General features: G+C 41.8%; 1 protein-coding gene across 3 annotated transcripts; it reads left to right on the top strand.

The window, feature by feature from the left end:
* Nucleotides 1-5,167: 5,167 nt before the first annotated feature.
* Nucleotides 5,168-17,878, top strand: prkaa2 (protein kinase, AMP-activated, alpha 2 catalytic subunit). 3 transcript variants are annotated; one of them, XM_034293833.1, is made up of 11 exons: nucleotides 5,195-5,378; nucleotides 6,758-6,899; nucleotides 7,533-7,626; nucleotides 10,512-10,656; nucleotides 11,094-11,181; nucleotides 11,755-11,979; nucleotides 12,363-12,525; nucleotides 12,603-12,785; nucleotides 13,116-13,271; nucleotides 13,359-13,485; nucleotides 15,539-17,878. In XM_034293833.1, exons 1-11 carry the CDS (start codon nucleotides 5,279-5,281, stop codon nucleotides 15,799-15,801), a joined length of 1,686 nt encoding a protein of 561 aa, XP_034149724.1. In that variant the 5' UTR covers nucleotides 5,195-5,278; the 3' UTR covers nucleotides 15,802-17,878. The 3 variants fall into 3 exon arrangements, with proteins under 3 accessions (XP_034149725.1, XP_028977545.2, XP_034149724.1); XM_034293834.1 differs by lacking the exons at nucleotides 11,755-11,979; nucleotides 12,363-12,525; nucleotides 12,603-12,785; ... (1 more) ...; nucleotides 13,359-13,485; nucleotides 15,539-17,878 and adding an exon at nucleotides 11,414-11,575 and having other exon boundaries at nucleotides 5,168-5,378; XM_029121712.2 differs by lacking the exons at nucleotides 11,755-11,979; nucleotides 12,363-12,525; nucleotides 12,603-12,785; ... (1 more) ...; nucleotides 13,359-13,485; nucleotides 15,539-17,878 and adding an exon at nucleotides 11,471-11,575 and having other exon boundaries at nucleotides 5,171-5,378.
* The last annotated feature ends 101 nt before the right edge of the window (nucleotides 17,879-17,979 follow it).

The following is a 17,979-nucleotide window of genomic DNA, read 5'->3' as shown; positions in this document are numbered from 1 at the left end:
GACTTTTTTCCATTTGTTCACTTAAAACACTGTATATAAACAGAATAACAATAAAATATACCAAGCTAAAATATAACTGCAAAAATAAAGCAATTTCAAAAATGCTTTTTGAACATATATTAAACTCTAAACTGTGTGATACATCATTGTAATTTACCAACTGTCATTCATTAATATTCCTACTACTGAAGGCACTGTTGATCTGCTAAAATTGGTCTGGAAATTTTTTATTTACTTTAGCATTTTTACTAGTGGGACAAAAATATACTTAGCATTGACGTTGTGTATGAAAGAAATGAGAAACGATTGTTTTGCAAACCAAGAGTACTGCTGCACTTATTAGGTTATAATGGAAATCCGCTTGACCCAAGTTTCAGGAAAAGTCTCTTACCAAGGAAAACCTGTGACTCAAGTTTCCCCTCTAAGTTGCTTCGTATAAGGGTATCTGCTAAAAGACTAAAATGCAACAAAAAAGCTACATAAAAAGTGTATAAAGAAATTCTACGTTGTTTATTATACTATTTTACAATACACTATAATGTATACTGCTAACTCTCAAAAGTTAATTCAGAAAACTGTATTCTCTCTTTTTCCAGTTTAGTGGTATGCAATTGTTGTTTCAATCTTGTTTCCTCGCAGCAACTCCCAACAGGACTAGGGAAGGTGGGGATCACAGTGCATTGTTAGTTCAAATAAGGAAGGGTTAGTAAAATTTGTATTTGATAAACATTTTTGCAAGGCCAGGCTTTGCATTAAAACTAATTTAATACATGACAAAAAATCAATTACCTGCATCGAAACAAAAACATATACCTTGTTAATTAATTAAAAGTAATTTAAACCAATCACTATAAAAATAAATACTAACTACAACTATAAATAACACCAAACATGATTTACCTCTGTTTTATGTCTGAGCCATTAGTTGATGCTATAATTACAGTATGTACCATAAAGGGTGAGTAAACATAATATCATGCTAGTATTATTTTTCCCAAAAATGATTTTAGCAAAGCTGACCAATCCAGAAAGAATGTCCCTGGAGGTCATGGATATCCAGAAACAATAGGCTTTATTTGACCTCTTACCATGTTGTTCTCTACAAATTCAATAATGCTGTACACTGATCAGCCAGAACATTATGTAGTGAAGAACACTGATAATCTTGTTATCATGGCACCTGATATATTAGGCAGCATGTGAAAATGTTGTCCTCAAAGTTGATGTGTTAGAAGCAGGAAAAATGCATTAGAATCTGAGCGACTTTGACAAGGGCCAAATTGTGATGGCTAGATGACTGGGTCAGAGCATCTCCAAAACTGCAGCCCTTGTGGGGTGTTCCTGGTCTGCAGTGGTCAGTACCTAACAAAAGGGTCATGGCTCAAGGGCCAAGGTTCATTGATGCACGTGGGGACCGAAGGCTGGCCCGTGTGGTCCGATCCAACAGACGATCTACTGTAGCTCAAATAGCTGAAAAAGTTAATGCAGGTACTGATAGAAGTGTGTCAGAACACACAGTGCATCACAGTTTTTTGCATATGGGGCTGCGTAGCCGCAGGCCAGTCTGGGTGCCCATTCCTACTGCCGAAAGTGCCTAGAATGGGCATGTGAGCATTAGAACTGGACTACGGAGCAATGGAAGAAGGTGGCCTGGTCTGATGAATCATGTTTCCTTTTGCATCACATGGATGGCCGGTTGCGTGTCTGTCGTTTACCTGGAGAACACATGGCACCAGGATGCACTATGGGAGGAAGGCTAGACAGCGGAGGCAGTGTGACGCTTTGGGCAATGTTCTGCTGGGAAACCTTGGGTCCTGCCATTCATGTGGATGTTACTTTGACACGTACCACCTACCTGAACATTATTGTAGACCATGTGCACCCTTGCATGGCAACGGTATTCCCTGATGGCATTGACCTCTGTCAACAGGATAATGCGCCCTGCCACAAAGCAAAAATGGTTTGAGGAACACAACAATGAGTTCAAGGTGTTGACTTGGCCTCCAAATTCCCCAGATCTCAATCCAATCAAGCATCTGTGGGATGTGCTGGACAAACAAGTCAGATCCATGGAGGCCCCACCTCGCAACTTACAGGACTTAAAGGATTTGCTGCTAAGGTCTTGGTGCCAGATAACACAGCACCCTTTCAGAGGTCTAGTGGAGTCCATGCCTCGATGGGTCAGGGCTGTTTTGGCAGCAAAAGGGGTCCAACACAATATTAGGCAGGTAATGTTATGGCTGATCTGTGTATATACACACAATAGAAATAAAATACACAAAGCTAACAAATAATTGAAAAAACAAAGCAATGTCAACAATCTATTTTACTCAAATTGTACTGTCTGCAGTACAGTAATATTAAAATAGTCTGGTATAGCACTGTAATTTAACTATTGCCATTTCTGATTTTTTTTACTGTTGTCTAGAGCAGCTGCCCAATCAAAAGGCCACAATTGACAACATGTTTAATAAATGTGCCACAAATGTAATTAGCTCTTTGTATTCCCTTTAGAGCTACTCCATCACCATGCATCCTCCTCTATGGTCCCACTACATCACCTTTGTATTTGACCTGGCCTCTTGCCTGGTCTATTCTTTCAAATAAAAACTCAAAGGTGACTTCTTTCATGCATGACTACGAACTTATTGCTGATTGAACAAAATGTATTTTCACTTATGCTGAAGTGGTTCATATTCAAGGACGTAGCTTGTAACAGCCATCACCAAATTATTTTAACTTAGTTTGACATGATTCACGCAACTGAGTTTTGCGTCTTTTGTTGAGTGGTGTTTACTGTTTTGCAAAATTGTGCTTAGCATTTGCATTATGTGTGAAAACAATGGGAAATGACCTACTATTTTGCAAAAAAAATTATGCGTTTGTGTTCATTAGGACATCATCAACTGGACCCCAGTTTCATTAAAAGTGTCTTAACAATGGAGGAAAACACTAATCCAATGTAGCGGGCATAAAAGAAACACCGGAGCGGAGTTCCCACATCCGGTTCCCAGGAATATGAGCATGTTTGAGGCACCCTGAGCTATTGCAACAGACTCAGGGAAAACTTGAAACCTCTGGTTACTTCCGATTCTATTCGCGTTTCAACAGTGAGCGCTGCCTGACATCTAGTGGTAGAAACACTCTACTACACCCACTGGAACTACTCCATACAATGCCAGACTTTTGAAAAAACAACACCTCTTCCAATCTGGAATATTTCTGATATTTGCATTTTCTTCATGAGTGCCAGAGCCCATTTATTGTTGCCCCAAAGAGCAAACCTGTTAAACATAATACAGAGTATGTTTAAATGTAGGATTCTTAACAATTGAAATTGATTCTGATTCTGAATAAGTCTTATGGAGGGCAAAAATGAAAACAGTAGGATGTTTTTGGATTGTTTCTCTCACCACATAGGAATAATAAAATGTTGGTAGAGGTGTAACTTACCCTGGTCCTAGACTTCATGTTTTAGACTCAATCAACTTGGAAAACTAGGTGGTTGAGGCTAAAACATCACTGAGGCATTAGCTCAGTTGATCAGGTGTGGTGCAGGATCGAGTGGACTCCAGGAACATAACACTTTAATAAGTCTGTCTGACGGATGAGGTGTGCTTGTTTGCATCAGATGTGCATGCACAAGAGAACAGTCAATCTCTAATCTTGATTCTACATTGAATCATGCAAATATTGACATGCAAAAGGAATGAAGGTAAGAAGAAGAGTCTGTGAATACGGTATAGTGGCTGTTATGTTTTGGACATGTCAATGACTACTAATGAAACTAGCTCACTTGTTTTCATTGATGATGTAACTACTGACGGTAGCAGTAGGATCAATTCTGACGTGTACAGAAACATCTTGTCTGCTCAGATCCAACCAAATGCCTCAAACACATCGGACAGCACTTACCCGTGAGGAGGTCAATGACCTCAAACATACTACTAAAGTAACCAAGGACATTTTAAGGACCTAAAAGTGTAATGTTTTTGACTGGCAATGTCCATCATCCAACTTGAATTCAATTGTGCATGCGTTATACTTGCATATGGGTCACTGACCTATATACATTTAAATTCAGTCATCAAATGCAGAGGATTTGCAACCAAGTACTAAATATGCCAACTGTATATAAAATTATGTTAACATGTCCATTTATTATTTGTCCCTAAAATATAAACAAAATCTGAAAGACTTAATGTACTTAAGTTTTCACATTCTTTGCTATGACACTCCAGATTGAGCTCAGATGCATCTTATCCTTTGATCATCCTTGAGATGCCACTGGAACTTGACTGGAGTCCACTTGTGGCAAATTCAATTGATTGGACATGATTTAGAAAGGCACACAGCTGTTTATATATGTCAGAGCAAAAACCAAGCCATCAAATCCAAGGAACTCTCTGTAGACCTCTCAGATTATGCCAAGGAGGTTATAAAAATTGCTAAAGCATTAAGCATTAAGTCCCCAGGAGCACAGTGGGATCCATCATTGTGAAATTATGTTTGGAACCATGAGCTGGCCATCTGGCCAAACTAAGTAACCAGACAAGACTGGCCTTGTTTGGGGAAGTGCAGGGGTCTGAATACCTTCCAAAGCCACTGTAGGTAGACTACTGGGTCAGCAATCTATTACATATTAGGTCATTAATTCTATGACCAATGAAGGCTAATGTATGTATGTAGCCTATTATTAGCTCGCAGACAATACAGCAGAGACAGGCAGCCTTATGATAAATCATTGACAAATTTCTGAATTTTTACATATTTTTAGCATGTAATGTTATCAGATGTTAGATAAAAGGGTCGTTTGTTTGTCCCCATAAGATAACTTTTGATTCCAAACAGAATATTTGATTAGACAATTGAAAATACATGAAATATATACAAACTGTACCTCAAACTAGGATATAAACACAAGAAAGTCCAAAGACTTGTTTCCATTGGGGTCCTATATATTTAAGGCTTCTATTTAGAACTCTCAGTGGGAAAGCGTCAACATGGAACCCAAAAAAGGGCTTAACGAGGAACCGAATGGGTTCTGCTTTTAATCTGGAAAGCGAAACATTTTAATTTATAGGGTTCCCCACAGCCAAGGAACCTTTTGGGAATCTTTTTATGAGTGTAGTGCTTAGTGGGTGTTCGCGGGGAGAGCAATTGTCGGGTCTGTATGTTTGTGTGGGCAACCACTGCCCCGCCCCCTGCGCCGTCCGCATCCAGCGCACCGGACAGTGAGCTCGATCCTACCGGAGCGGTTAAATCGTTAACGGTAAAGATGGCAGAACGACAGCAGAAACATGAAGGAGGCCGAGTGAAGATCGGACATTACCTTCTAGGAGACACTCTGGGCGTCGGCACCTTCGGCAAAGTAAAGAGTTAAGTTGCGTGCTTGTCTACACAGTTCTGTAGAGAACACGTTAGGAGCTATTGAGTGTAAAAAACGTAGCATGTTATGTTTTTCGTCCTCAACTCTGCGGTTGGGCTACTTAGATATCTAGCTACGCAAAGTGCGTAGCTGTGACTGCGTAGATACGAATACTGTGCTAGATTAACGTTGCCTCCGCTGATGTGTAAAGAATGTGTTTTGTAAGAAGGTAAATGATTCCAGTAGCAATGCACGCTAGCTTTGTTCTTATCAGCAATGATAGGCTGAGCATGCATAATTACACTGGACAACGATAGTGTAAATCAGTCAGGCTATGTAGGGTACCTCAACTCGTTCTCATTTTACTGTTCAGCCTGCTATGTCTCTGTGCCAGTTTTAGTCTTATCGTCTGACTGACCGCCAGTCAATGTACTGGAGGAGGTTGATTTTGTCAGTGGCAGCAGACCGTTAAACATGCCCTATTTGGCTATGGAAAGGTTATTTAAAAGGAAAATAAACTGTAACGTTATAGCTAAATTGTACTTATTATCCAAAGTGTTCCTCAATCATGGGGGGCGGGGGGGGGGGGGTTACGATGCATTGCATCGCAGCATGCATGGTCATGGAATGAGAATCTAAAAAAGGTTGGACAAGTTACCCTCATGTCTTCACCTTAGCAACCTCGTCGTGACCTTGTAGAGCCCCCACTTCTTTCCCCCTCACTCCACCCCCCTCTCTCCCCCTGCACAGGAGGTGTGTTTGAGTTAAGACAGGAGTTATTAGCGTGTAACCACTAACCGGCTACTATAGCAATAATAACAGTGTTTCTATTTGGTAACCGACAGACTGCATTTCTTTTGTCTAACTGAGTGGGCGCTCTTATCTAGAACGTGTACAGGTAAAGTAACAGTATTAAATATTAAGTGCTTTGTGTTCCCTGTTGGTTATGCCTGCTCCTTACCACTTAGAACAGATACACAGTGATGTAGAGAGATGTTCAAAACAATGTCTAGTTGATTACAGTGAAGCAGCTAGGATTCTGTTGGCCAAAGCTTCCATTATTTTTGGGTGAATGAAGGTAAAGCTGAGTAGCAGAAATTGCAGCACACATCACCCTCTGTCCTACCTTGGGAGGGGGTCTGTGTGACCTTGGCAACAGTGGAAAAGACTAAATCATTTTATATCATACCCATGAGCACAAATTGTGCCATAAAGCATACATAGCAAGCAGGTGTACCAGTCTGTTTAACTATCAGTTGGCTTGTTGTCACTCATTGCCATGCTAATTAACAGACAGTTTCAGTGGAATGCTGGGTAAACAGACTGGTAACCCTAGGCAATTGCATAGAAGAGATTGCTTATTTTTTCCTGTGTACATGTGTGTTGTAGTTGGAGAGCACCAGTTGACAGGTCATAAGGTTGCAGTGAAGATCCTGAACCGACAGAAGATCAGGAGCCTGGATGTGGTGGGCAAGATTAAACGAGAGATACAGAACCTCAAACTCTTCCGACACCCTCACATTATTAAACTGTGAGTACAACACACTCACCAACACCCTTGAGGAAGAGGTTGGTTCTGGCCTCTAATTCTCTAATTAAGAAGATAGACGGTTGTAATTCCTGCTGGTAAATCCCTTTCCAGGTGTCTAGTCTCTCTCCCTCCTTCCTTCTAAATCCCGCTTCTTTGTCTCCTTTCTCCCTATCTCTCTTACCACCTCCACCTCCTTACTCCCCTCCCTCCCTGCCTCTTTCCTCTCTCTTTCCCTCTTTTTATTGAAATTGTATTTTAATATAAAGGCATTATTGACATGGGAAACGTGTTTACATATCCAAAACAAGTGGTCCCTCTCCCTCCCCTCCTTGTGTGTGTATATATATATATATATATATGTGTGTGTGTGTATTTTTAGGGTTTGGCCACAGTGACAGTGTGAGCTATGGCAGACATGTGCTGGCTGCTGTCAGGTCACTGTAGTGAGATAGAGTATCTGTATGGCAGACTATCTCAGCCTGCCCACAGTATTCTGCGTTAGCGGCTCAGTGACTAGCCTTGTCTGTGAGGAGAGTAAGGAAAAAGAAACTCATGTATGTATCTGCCGTGTGTGTGTCTGTGCGTGTGTTTGTGTGTGTGTGTGTGTCTGTGTGTCTGCATGTGTATTTGTAGGTACCAGGTGATCAGTACACCTACAGATTTCTTCATGGTGATGGAGTATGTCTCTGGAGGCGAGCTGTTTGACTACATCTGTAAACATGGACGGGTGAGACTGTCTGTCTTACTATCTGGCTAACTGTATGACTACCTTTCTGTGTCTGTCTGACTGCCTGTCTGTCTGACCAGCTGACTGACTGTCTTTCTGTATGACTATCTTACTGATTGTCTGACTGTATCTTACTAACTCACTGAATATCTGTCTGATTAATTGCCTGGCAGTATGACTGAATGGCCATGTGTCTGACTCTCTGACTTACAGTCTCTCTGACAATTTTTCTGACTGATTAAGGGTCTGATTAACTAACTGACTGTGTGACTGACCAAAGTCAGCTATCTGACTGATTGAATAGCTGAAAAACTAAGAGTCTGACCTTTTGATTCACTGATTAATTGTAGACTATCATATTGTCTTGACAGATTATCTCTCTGTCTGACTGAATGAGTAAGTGTTTAACCCACAGATGCACTATCTTTTACTCTCTTGTCTGTCTATCTTACTGGCTGGTTCCCTGTCTCTGTCTCACTGACTTCTGTCTCACTGAAGTTTGACTGACTGTATTTTTGTCTGACTATGGCTAACTAACCGATTGACTGTCTGAATGACTGACTGAAAGGTTAACTGACTGACTGACTGTCATTCAGACTGACTGAAATTATGTCTGTGATACTGTCTGATTGTCTAAGTGTCTGTCTTACTTTTTCTATCTTACTGACTCACTTGCCTGAATGCCTGACTGACTTACACCTCCGTTCGAAAGTTTGGGGTCACTTAGAAATGTGCTTGTTTTTGAAAGAAAAGCTAATTTTGTCCATAAAAATAACATCAAATTGATCAGAAATACAGTGTAGACATTGTTATTGTTGTACATGACTATTGTAGCTGGTTCCAATGGCATGTTGTGTTTGCTAAGCCAGGTTTCATATATTTTAAAGGATAATTCATAATTAGAAAACCCTTTTGCAATTATGTTAGCACAGCTGAAAATTGTTGTGCTGATTAAAGAAGCAATAAAACTGGCCTTCTTTCATTCCTTTTCTGAGAAAATTAGAGAAATTGCCATGAAACCCGCTCTACCAGAATAGAATGAGGAGTGGGAGGCCCCGGTGCACAACTGAGCAAGAGGACAAATACATTAGAGTGTCTAGTTTGAGAAACAGACGCCTCACAGGTCCTCAATTGGCAGCTTCATTAAATAGTACCCACAAAACACCAGTCTCAACGTCAACATTGAAGAGGCAACTCCGGGATGCTGGCTTTCTAGGCAGAGTTGCAAAGAAAAATCCATATCCCAGACTGGCCGATAAGGGGAAAGATTAAGATGGGCAAAAGAACATAGACATTGGACAGAGGAAGACTGGAAAAAAGTGTAGTGGACAGACAAATCTAAGATTGATGTATTCAGATCACAAAGAAGAACATTCGTGAGACCCAGACCAAATAAAAATATGCTGGAGGAGTGCTTGATGTAATCTGTCAAGCAGTGTGATGATCTGGGTGTGCTTTGGTGGTGGTAAAGTAGGAGATTTGTACAGGTTTAAAGGGATCGTGAAGAAGGAGGGCTATCAATCTATTTTGCAACACCATGGTGCTTGATTGGAGACAATTTCCTCATACAACAGGACAATGGCACAAAGCACAGCTCCACACTATGCAAGAACTATTTAGGGAAGAAGCAGTCAGCTGGTATTCTTTCTATAATGGAGTGGCCAGCACAGTCACTGGATCTTAACCCTATTGAGTTGTTGTGGGAGCGGCTTGAGTGTATGCTACATAAGAAGTGCCCATCAAGCCAATCCAATTTGTGGGAGGTGCTTCAGGAAGCCTGGGGTGAAATCTCTTCAGATTACCTCAACAAATTAACAACTAGAATGTCAAAGGTCTAAAAGGCTGTAATTTCTGCAAATGGAGGATTCTTTGACTTCAGCAAAGTTTGAAGGACACAATTATTATTTCAGTTAAAAATCAAAAAAGTCTAGTCTAGACTTAAATTTCCTATTCAAACTAATTGAATTTATGTTTTCATGGAAAACAAAGACATTTCTTGGTGACCCTCAAACATTTTAACCGTAATGTATTTACCTTTTATTCATAAACAGAATCAACTGAGACCAAGGTCTCTTTTACAGCTGAGCCCTGTAATACAACAAAAAAACGCATACAAAATGGGGGGAAAAACATACATAAAATAAAATTATTTGACAAAAAAAGATAATTTATAAAATATTTAACTTAAGATCACTGGCATTCAGTGAGTGTGGGGAAAAATATTCAAAAGCAGTTTTACCCAGTTCTGAATTGGCACACAGTATCTCCAGCACAATCCAGTCTTGAGAGCGTGTTTGGTAACTGCTGTTTTTCCAACTTATTTTCTTTGTTAATGAGGAAGTTTTTGCATGACTGCCTTATATAAAAACATCTAGCAATGTCTGTACCTTCTAGATGTCAGTGACTCCCAGCCAACTGAAGCATGTAACAGACAGTGATGTGTGCAATTGCCTTTTGTTTAGTCCAACACTATCTGTTGTGGCAGTGTGGTGACAGCATTGTTATTCAGGGTTAAATGGTCATCCAACAGATTCTGTCTGAAGGCTTATCTGACTTTCTGACTAATTGACTAAATGTCTGACTGTTTGACTAAATGTTTGTATTGTTGGATTAATTGTATGAATTAATTAATAGTTACTAACTATTTGCATTATCAGAATCACCTACCGTCAGATTTTCTGTTTGATAATCTTACTTTTGTTTGTCTGATTAATTATTTGTCTGTCTGACTGACAAACTATCTGTCTGACGGTCTTGTTTGTCTGACTGTCAGACTAATTAGCAGGCCTTCTCCTGATGCTGTTTTTCATAATTAAATTCCTAATGAAAGCGTGCAGTCATCCAAGACTCTCCTGAACTCCTGATCTCTACTTGAATGTGTGTAGGTAGAAGACCGAGAGGCTCGCCGGCTGTTCCAGCAGATCATCTCAGGGGTTGACTACTGCCACAGGCACATGGTGGTCCATCGAGACCTAAAACCAGAGAACGTACTGCTGGACGCCTCCAAGAACGCCAAGATAGCTGACTTTGGTACCCTATGCACAAATGCATGCAGGAGTGCAGAAGCGCACACACACACACACACACACACACACACACACACAGATGAAGGGAGAGATGGGGCGAGGGGAAGGAGGTGATGGAAGAGAAGAGAAAAGGGAAGGATAGAACTGAGAATAGTTAGTGGTATCTGTTTGAACCTAGACAATGACAAGGGAAGGTGAGAAAAGCTGAGACGGAGGTGAGGTTGGGTAAGGTCAGGGCGAGGATCCGATCAGAGCATTATACGTGTGGTACTTAGAGGACTGGGACAGTAAAGATTACCAAACACAAGAGAGCTAACCATGGCACAACCTAACCCTTTACCACATACAGTGCTCTAGCTTCACCTGACCAAAAGGTTAGGGTGACACGGTTGAAACTTGAGGTTGATGATAATGTTAAAACGGTTTTGCTTTTTTCAACAGGTTTGTCAAACATGATGTCAGATGGAGAGTTCCTAAGGACCAGCTGTGGATCCCCCAACTACGCTGCTCCAGAAGTCATCTCTGGAAGGTGTGTGTATGTTTGACTGTGTGTGTCTGTGTGTGTGTGCTTGCAAGGTGAGGTTTTTGGTTTTAAGGTTAGGTTTAGGGTATGGATTTGTAAAAATGTCATTTGAAAGGAAATGTATTTAAATGTTTGTATAGCTAGGTTTGACGTGTTTGTGTTTGTTTGTGTGTGTGCGCGTGTGTGTGTGTGTGTGTGTGTGTGTGTAGGCAGTATGCAGTATGATACTATATGAAAGGTTATATGCTGGTCCTGAAGTGGACATATGGAGCTGTGGTGTGATCGTGTATGACAGGTTATATGCTGGTCCTGAGGTGGACATATGGAGCTATGGTGTGACCCGTATGACAGGTTATATGCTGGTCCTGAAGTGGACATATGGAGCTGTGGTGTGATCCTGTATGACAGGTTATATGCTGGTCCTGAGGTGGACATATGGAGCTGTGGTGTGATCCTGTATGACAGGTTATATGCTGGTCCTGAGGTGGACATATGGAGCTGTGGTGTGATCCTGTATGACAGGTTATATGCTGGTCCTGAGGTGGACATATGGAGCTGTGGTGTGATCCTGTATGACAGGTTATATGCTGGTCCTGAGGTGGACATATGGAGCTGTGGTGTGATCCTGTACGCCTTGTTGTGTGGGACCCTGCCCTTCGATGATGAACACGTTTCCACGCTGTTTAAGAAGATCCGAGGGGGCGTGTTCTATATGCCGGAATATCTCACCCGTTCCGTCGCCTCCCTGCTGCTGCTAATGCTGCAGGTGGACCCTCTGAAGAGAGCCACCATTAAAGACATTAGGTAACCTCTAACCTTTCCTACTGGTGAAGACCCACATTTTATACAGTTTTTCACTACAGTCTTCCTATATTTCCTGAAGTAGTACTATATTTTCGAAACAAAAAACAATAGACATACTTAGCAAGCATCACAAAGTCTTGATTAAAAACCTCACACAAAATGTAAGATTTTATTCCAAACCACATTAGTAATATAACTTAACTTTGCCCTCAACTGCCACCCACCATTTTTGTGTGTTAGTGTTATGTGATACAACAGGCGAACCTTGGTAATCACGGCTGGAATGACACACAAATAACTAAAGAGTCATAGATACTGTTGTTGTGTGTGTGTGTGTGTGTGTGTGTGTGTGTGTGTGTGTGTGTGTGTGTGTGTGTGTGTAGGGAACATGAGTGGTTTAAACAGGACCTGCCTGGCTACCTGTTCCCCGAGGACCCGTCCTATGACTCCACAGTGGTGGATGACGAGGCTGTCAGGGAGGTCTGTGAAAAGTTTGAGAGCACCGAGTCTGAGGTGATGTCCAGTCTGTACAGCGGAGACCCCCAGGTACACACACACACACACACACACACCCACACACACTCGTTCTATCATCATCATCATATTCCTCTGTCTCCCTCCAGGACCAGCTAGCGGTAGCGTATCATCTGATCATTGATAACCGTCGTATCATGACCCAGGCCAGTGAGTTCTACCTGGCCTCCAGCCCACCCCAGGGCTCCTTCATGGAGGACGGCATGTCACTTCCCCCCGGGGTCAAACCACACCCGGAGAGGATGCCTCCTCTGATGGCTGACAGCCCTAAGGCAAGCCCCTGGACCTTCTGGTCACTGTACTCTGTGTAAAAGCCTAAACAATGTCTCAGAAGTTTAAAGCCTTGATAATGTGCTCCACCTGTGATACCACCTCTACGCTGTGTGTGTGTCTGCATTTGTGTGTCTTTGTGTGTGTGTGTGTCTGTGTGTGTTTGCGTTTGTGTGTCTTTGTGTATGTGTGTGTGTGTCTGTGTGTGTTCTGCGTTTGTGTGTGTCTGTGTATGTGTCTGCGTTTGTATGTCTTTTTGTGTGTGTGTCTGTGTCTGTATGTGTGTTTCTGTGTGTGTGTGTGTGTGTGTGTGTGTGTGTGTGTGTTTGCAGGCCCGCTGTCCACTGGATGCTCTGAACACCACCAAAGCCAAACCCCTGGCAGTGAAGAAGGCCAAGTGGCATCTGGGCATCAGGAGTCAGAGCAGACCCTATGACATCATGGCTGAGGTTTACCGGGCTATGAGACAGTTACAGTATGACTGGAAGGTGAGCCATGCCATGTGTGTGTGTGTGTGTGTGTGTGCGCATTGTGTGTTTGTGTGTTTGACACGTTAATGTGTGTGTTCGGTGCAGGTGGTGAACCCATATCACCTTCGTGTTCGGAGGAAGAACACGGTCACAGGTAACCTGGTGAAGATGAGTCTTCAGCTCTACCAGGTGGACAACAGGTCATACCTGCTGGACTTCAAAAGCATCGATGGTAATCCCCTGCACTGTGTATTTATTACTTGTAGAACTTATACTCTAATAGAACATTGATAACTATAGACTGGTGCTTAAGGATGACGAAGTCATGAAAATAATACAACCGCCCAAATCCATTTGATAATTAGTATATAACATTAGTATATAACATATTAATGAAATATTTTTAGCGCATGGGACATACTGTGGGGCAAAAAAGTATTTAGTCAGCCACCAATTGTGCAAGTTCTCCCACTTGAGAGAGGCCTGTCATTTTCATCATAGGTACACTTCAACTATGAGACAAAATGAGAATTTATTTTCTCCAGAAAATCACATTGTAGGATTTTTAATGAATTTATTGGTAAATTATGGTGGAAAATAAGTATTTGGTCAATAACAAAAGTTCATCTCAATACTTTGTTGTATACCCTTTGTTGGCAATGACAGAGGTCAAACGTTTTCTGTAAGTCTTCACAAGGTTTTCACACACTGTTGCTGGTATTTTGGCCCATTCCTCCATGCAGATCTCCTCTAGAGCAACAAGACTTTCAACTCCCTCCAAAGATTTTCTATGGGGTTGAGATCTGGTGACTGGGTAGGCCACTCCAGGACCTTGAAAAGCTTCTTACGAAGCCACTCCTTCATTGCCCAGGCGGTGTGTTTGGGATCATTGTCATGCTGAAAGACCCAACCACGTTTCATCTTCAATGCCCTTGCTGATGGAAGGAGGTTTTCACTCAAAATCTCACGATACATGGCCCCATTCATTCTTTCCTTTACACGGATCAGTCGTCCTGGTCCCTTTGCAGAAAAACAACCCCAAAGCATGATGTTTCCACCCCCATGCTTCACAGTAGGCATGGTGTTCTTTGGATGCAACTCAGCATTCTTTCTCCTCCAAACACGACAAGTTGAGTTTGTTCCAAAAAGTTATATTTTGGTTTCATCTGACCATATGACATTCTCCCAATCCTCTTCTTGATCAACCAAATGCTCCCTAGTAAAACTCAGACGGGCCTGGACATGTACTGGCTTAAGCAGGGGGACACGTCTGGCACTGCAGGATTTGAGTCCCTGGCGGCGTAGTGTGTTACTGATGGTAGCCTTTGTTACTTTGGTCCCAGCTCTCTGCATGTCATTCACTAGGTTCCCCGTGTGGTTCTGGGATTTTTGTGATCATTTTGACCACACGGGGTGAGATCTTGCGTGGAGCCCCGGATTGAGGGAGATTATCAGTGGTTTTGTATGTTTTCCATTTACTTCTAATTGCTCCCACAGTTGATTTCTTCACACCAAGCTGCTTACCTATTGCAGATTCAGTTTTCCCAGCCTGGTGCAGGTCTACAATTTTGTTTCTGGTGTCCTTTGACAGCTCTTTGGTCTTGGCCATAGTGGAGTTTGGGTGTGACTGTTTGAGGTTGTGGACAGGTGTCTTTTATACTGATAACAAATTCAAACAGGTGCCATTAATACAGGTAACGAGTGGAGGACAGAGGAACCTCTAAGAAGAAGTTACAGGTCTGTGAGAGCCAGAAATCATGCTTGTTTGTAGGTGACCAAATACTTATTTTACTGAGGAATCTACCAATAAATTCATAAAAAATCCTACAATGTGATTTTCAGGATTTTTTTTCTCATTTTGTCTCTCATAGTTGAAGAAATGATGAAAATTACAGGCCTCTCTCATCTTTTTAAGTGGGAGAACTTGCACAATTGGTGGCTGACTAAATACTTTTTTGCCCCACTGTATTTTGTGTTATAATATATAGGCATATTGTTAAAATACTTGTATTCATTTGATTATACCCCGATGAGACAAAACATTATGACTGATTTTTTGGCTCAAAACAACAGCTAACTGGTAAGTACAAAAATATTTCCAGGTTGAATTCTCCCCGCAGCAATCCATTGTGGGAAGGTTGTGTCACTCCGGTCTTCCCCGTCCACCATAATCGGAAATTACAATATACACAAAAATATCAATAACAAATGCAAAACCAAATAAATAACTGTAATTCTATAATGAAATAGATGGTAATTCCATAAACACTCCCTGTCTCTCCCAGATGACATCATGGAGGCAGTGGGCTTTAAGTCAGCCTCCTCAACCCCCCAGAGGTCTGGATCCACCGCGGGGCTCCAGAGACCCAGACTCAGCATGGATTCAGCCTGTCCTGCCATGGATCTCCCCAAGCTCAGCTCCTCCCTGCCTGGGTCGCTGCACTCCAGCCCAGCCATCCTCACCTCCACACAAACCCCGCGCCAGGGCAGCCACACCATGGACTTCTTTGAAATGTGTGCCAGTCTTATCACCACGCTTGCCCGTTAGAGAGCGCTAACACTGCTGGGTAATTGGAGTTGACTTGACCCACATCGTGAGGAACATCTCCAGGTCATACTCGAATAACCTTTGTAGGAGAACCCTGCCTGGGCATTTTAGATGTAATGTCTGTGTGACCCTGACCTAGTTTGACATTGCTGTAGAAATCTGACCACGTCTTTAAACCACAGATTTAGGGCATGTTTTGTGTGTATGTTTGGACTGGGAGAGGGAAACTGAGCCTAGATCTGTGGTGAGGGTCGGTGTCTGTCTAGAACCAGTCTGGTCCTGAAAAAGGTTAGAGGTTGCAGGGTCACGTTACGTCCATTCAATATAGGCAGTTCCTCCCACATTTCTCTCCACTTCCGATCAGCTGCTGAACAGCCATCACTTGTAGAACAAACACACTGCATTTTATTTCTGGTTTAAATGTGTTTTTTGGTATCAACACATTTTCTTATCCATGTGTATCATATATTTATATTATTATTACTCTGAATAGTGGAGTACTTGTTGGGACTTGCTGAAATGACATACCAAACGTCTTGTTTCTACATACAAAGAAAGGATTGTTATTAAGAAATCAGATTCTTATTTATTCTAAGAGATTTTATATATATTGTTTGCAATTACTGCTGATATTAGGGAATACTATGCTAAGTTTGAACAGATTTTTGATGATGAGCGGTTTTTAAAGCAAGATGACTGGCGAAATTGTTTTTTGGATTAATTAGCATTGTTGCTACTGTGGCTAGCTTGCAAAGCAGGGGGAAATAGGGAAGAAAGTGTATCTGTTGCAAGCCTCAGAGGAGTTTAAGCCACGGAATCTTTCTCCATGTGCCTTAAAAAGACGAATGTTGTTTCTAGGTTGTTGGCCATTTTCTTTTGTTGACAGAAGCAGTATGTTAACCAGACTTTGTGTGTGTGTGGACACCTGTGGGGTGTGTGTAGAGGTCTGACAGACAGAAGCTTGCCAGGGATTAGTCAGGAGAAGAAATTGTAGTTAACTGTGCCAATGAGATGTGACTTCTGAATTGCAGGTAGAGAAGAGATACGAGAGACCACCCAGAAGTGCTATAAAAGTCTCAAACGCTGTTGGTGGCACACTTTTCTCCGGTCTTTATTGTGGGAGAATGTTTTGTCTTTATACTAGATAGTCTTCCAGACTCTGTCAGTCTGTCTGGCCCGCCAGCCTGTCTTTGTGTCTGCGTTGTTCCACTGGAGCCACTGAGGACAATGCATGTTAGTGTGTTTGTTTTGTTGTGGTCTGTTCTGGTACCATGCTAATTTTTTCTGGTCTATGCTTTGTTTATCACTAATCGCAGAATTATGGATACTGATGGAATTGTAGACTGCAATTCAGTGAGAGGGTTGAGCCACAGGACAGAGACACTACTGAAACCTCTCTCTTATGTGCTCTTATCACCTTGTTTCCTTACCTAATTTCCTGTCGCATTGTTTCCTGTCACCTTAATTGTCATCTTGTTTCCTGTCACCTTGTTTCCTTTCCACTTGTCTTGTGTAACATTTGGGTCATAACATACTCTCTTCTGAGAGCGTAGTCTGTTTTCTCTGTGTAGTTGCAATACTTCAGCCTGAGAGGAATATTCACTGTTGTTATAGAAGCATTTCTCAGAAGGTTGCTTTAAATGTAGCCATTAAAAGGTCAAGGAGAAATTATACCCCCTTGCTGGTAGACTCATGCAATTATACAAAGCAACTCCTGTGTCCTTTGCTCATACTTGGGGAATGTATTTCTACACATTCTACAGCAAGACATACACACCCAGTCTGCCAGTGTGGCTATACCTCATAACATCAATTAAGGCGTGTTGTCAATGCATCTAGAAACCAAAGTGTTCTTCTCTGCCCAGGTGATGTGAGTGAAATATTGCCTTCCCTCCTTTCCTCTGTCCATGTCTATGTGAGAGTGAAATCTCCCTTTTTCCTTCCTTACCTCTTTCTCTCTGTTCGTCTGTCTTAGGTGTGGTTGTCTGAATAATATGCACTGCATGGTGTTCCTGTTCCGATTTGCACTTTAAAGAATATTTATTGACAAACACAATAAACCGACGTACACAGTTGACCACTGCTTTTCATTTTTATTAAATGGGATACCACAAGCAGAGCTGGTGGCTGAAAGAACCTGACTAAGCATTACAACATGTCTTCATGTGGCTCTAATAC

The sequence above is a fragment of the Esox lucius genome, chromosome 8 (genome assembly GCF_011004845.1).
Source record: "Esox lucius isolate fEsoLuc1 chromosome 8, fEsoLuc1.pri, whole genome shotgun sequence".
NCBI lineage: Eukaryota > Metazoa > Chordata > Actinopteri > Esociformes > Esocidae > Esox > Esox lucius.
Note: the sequence above shows the minus strand (reverse complement) of the source record. Positions and strands in the feature narration are given on the sequence as shown.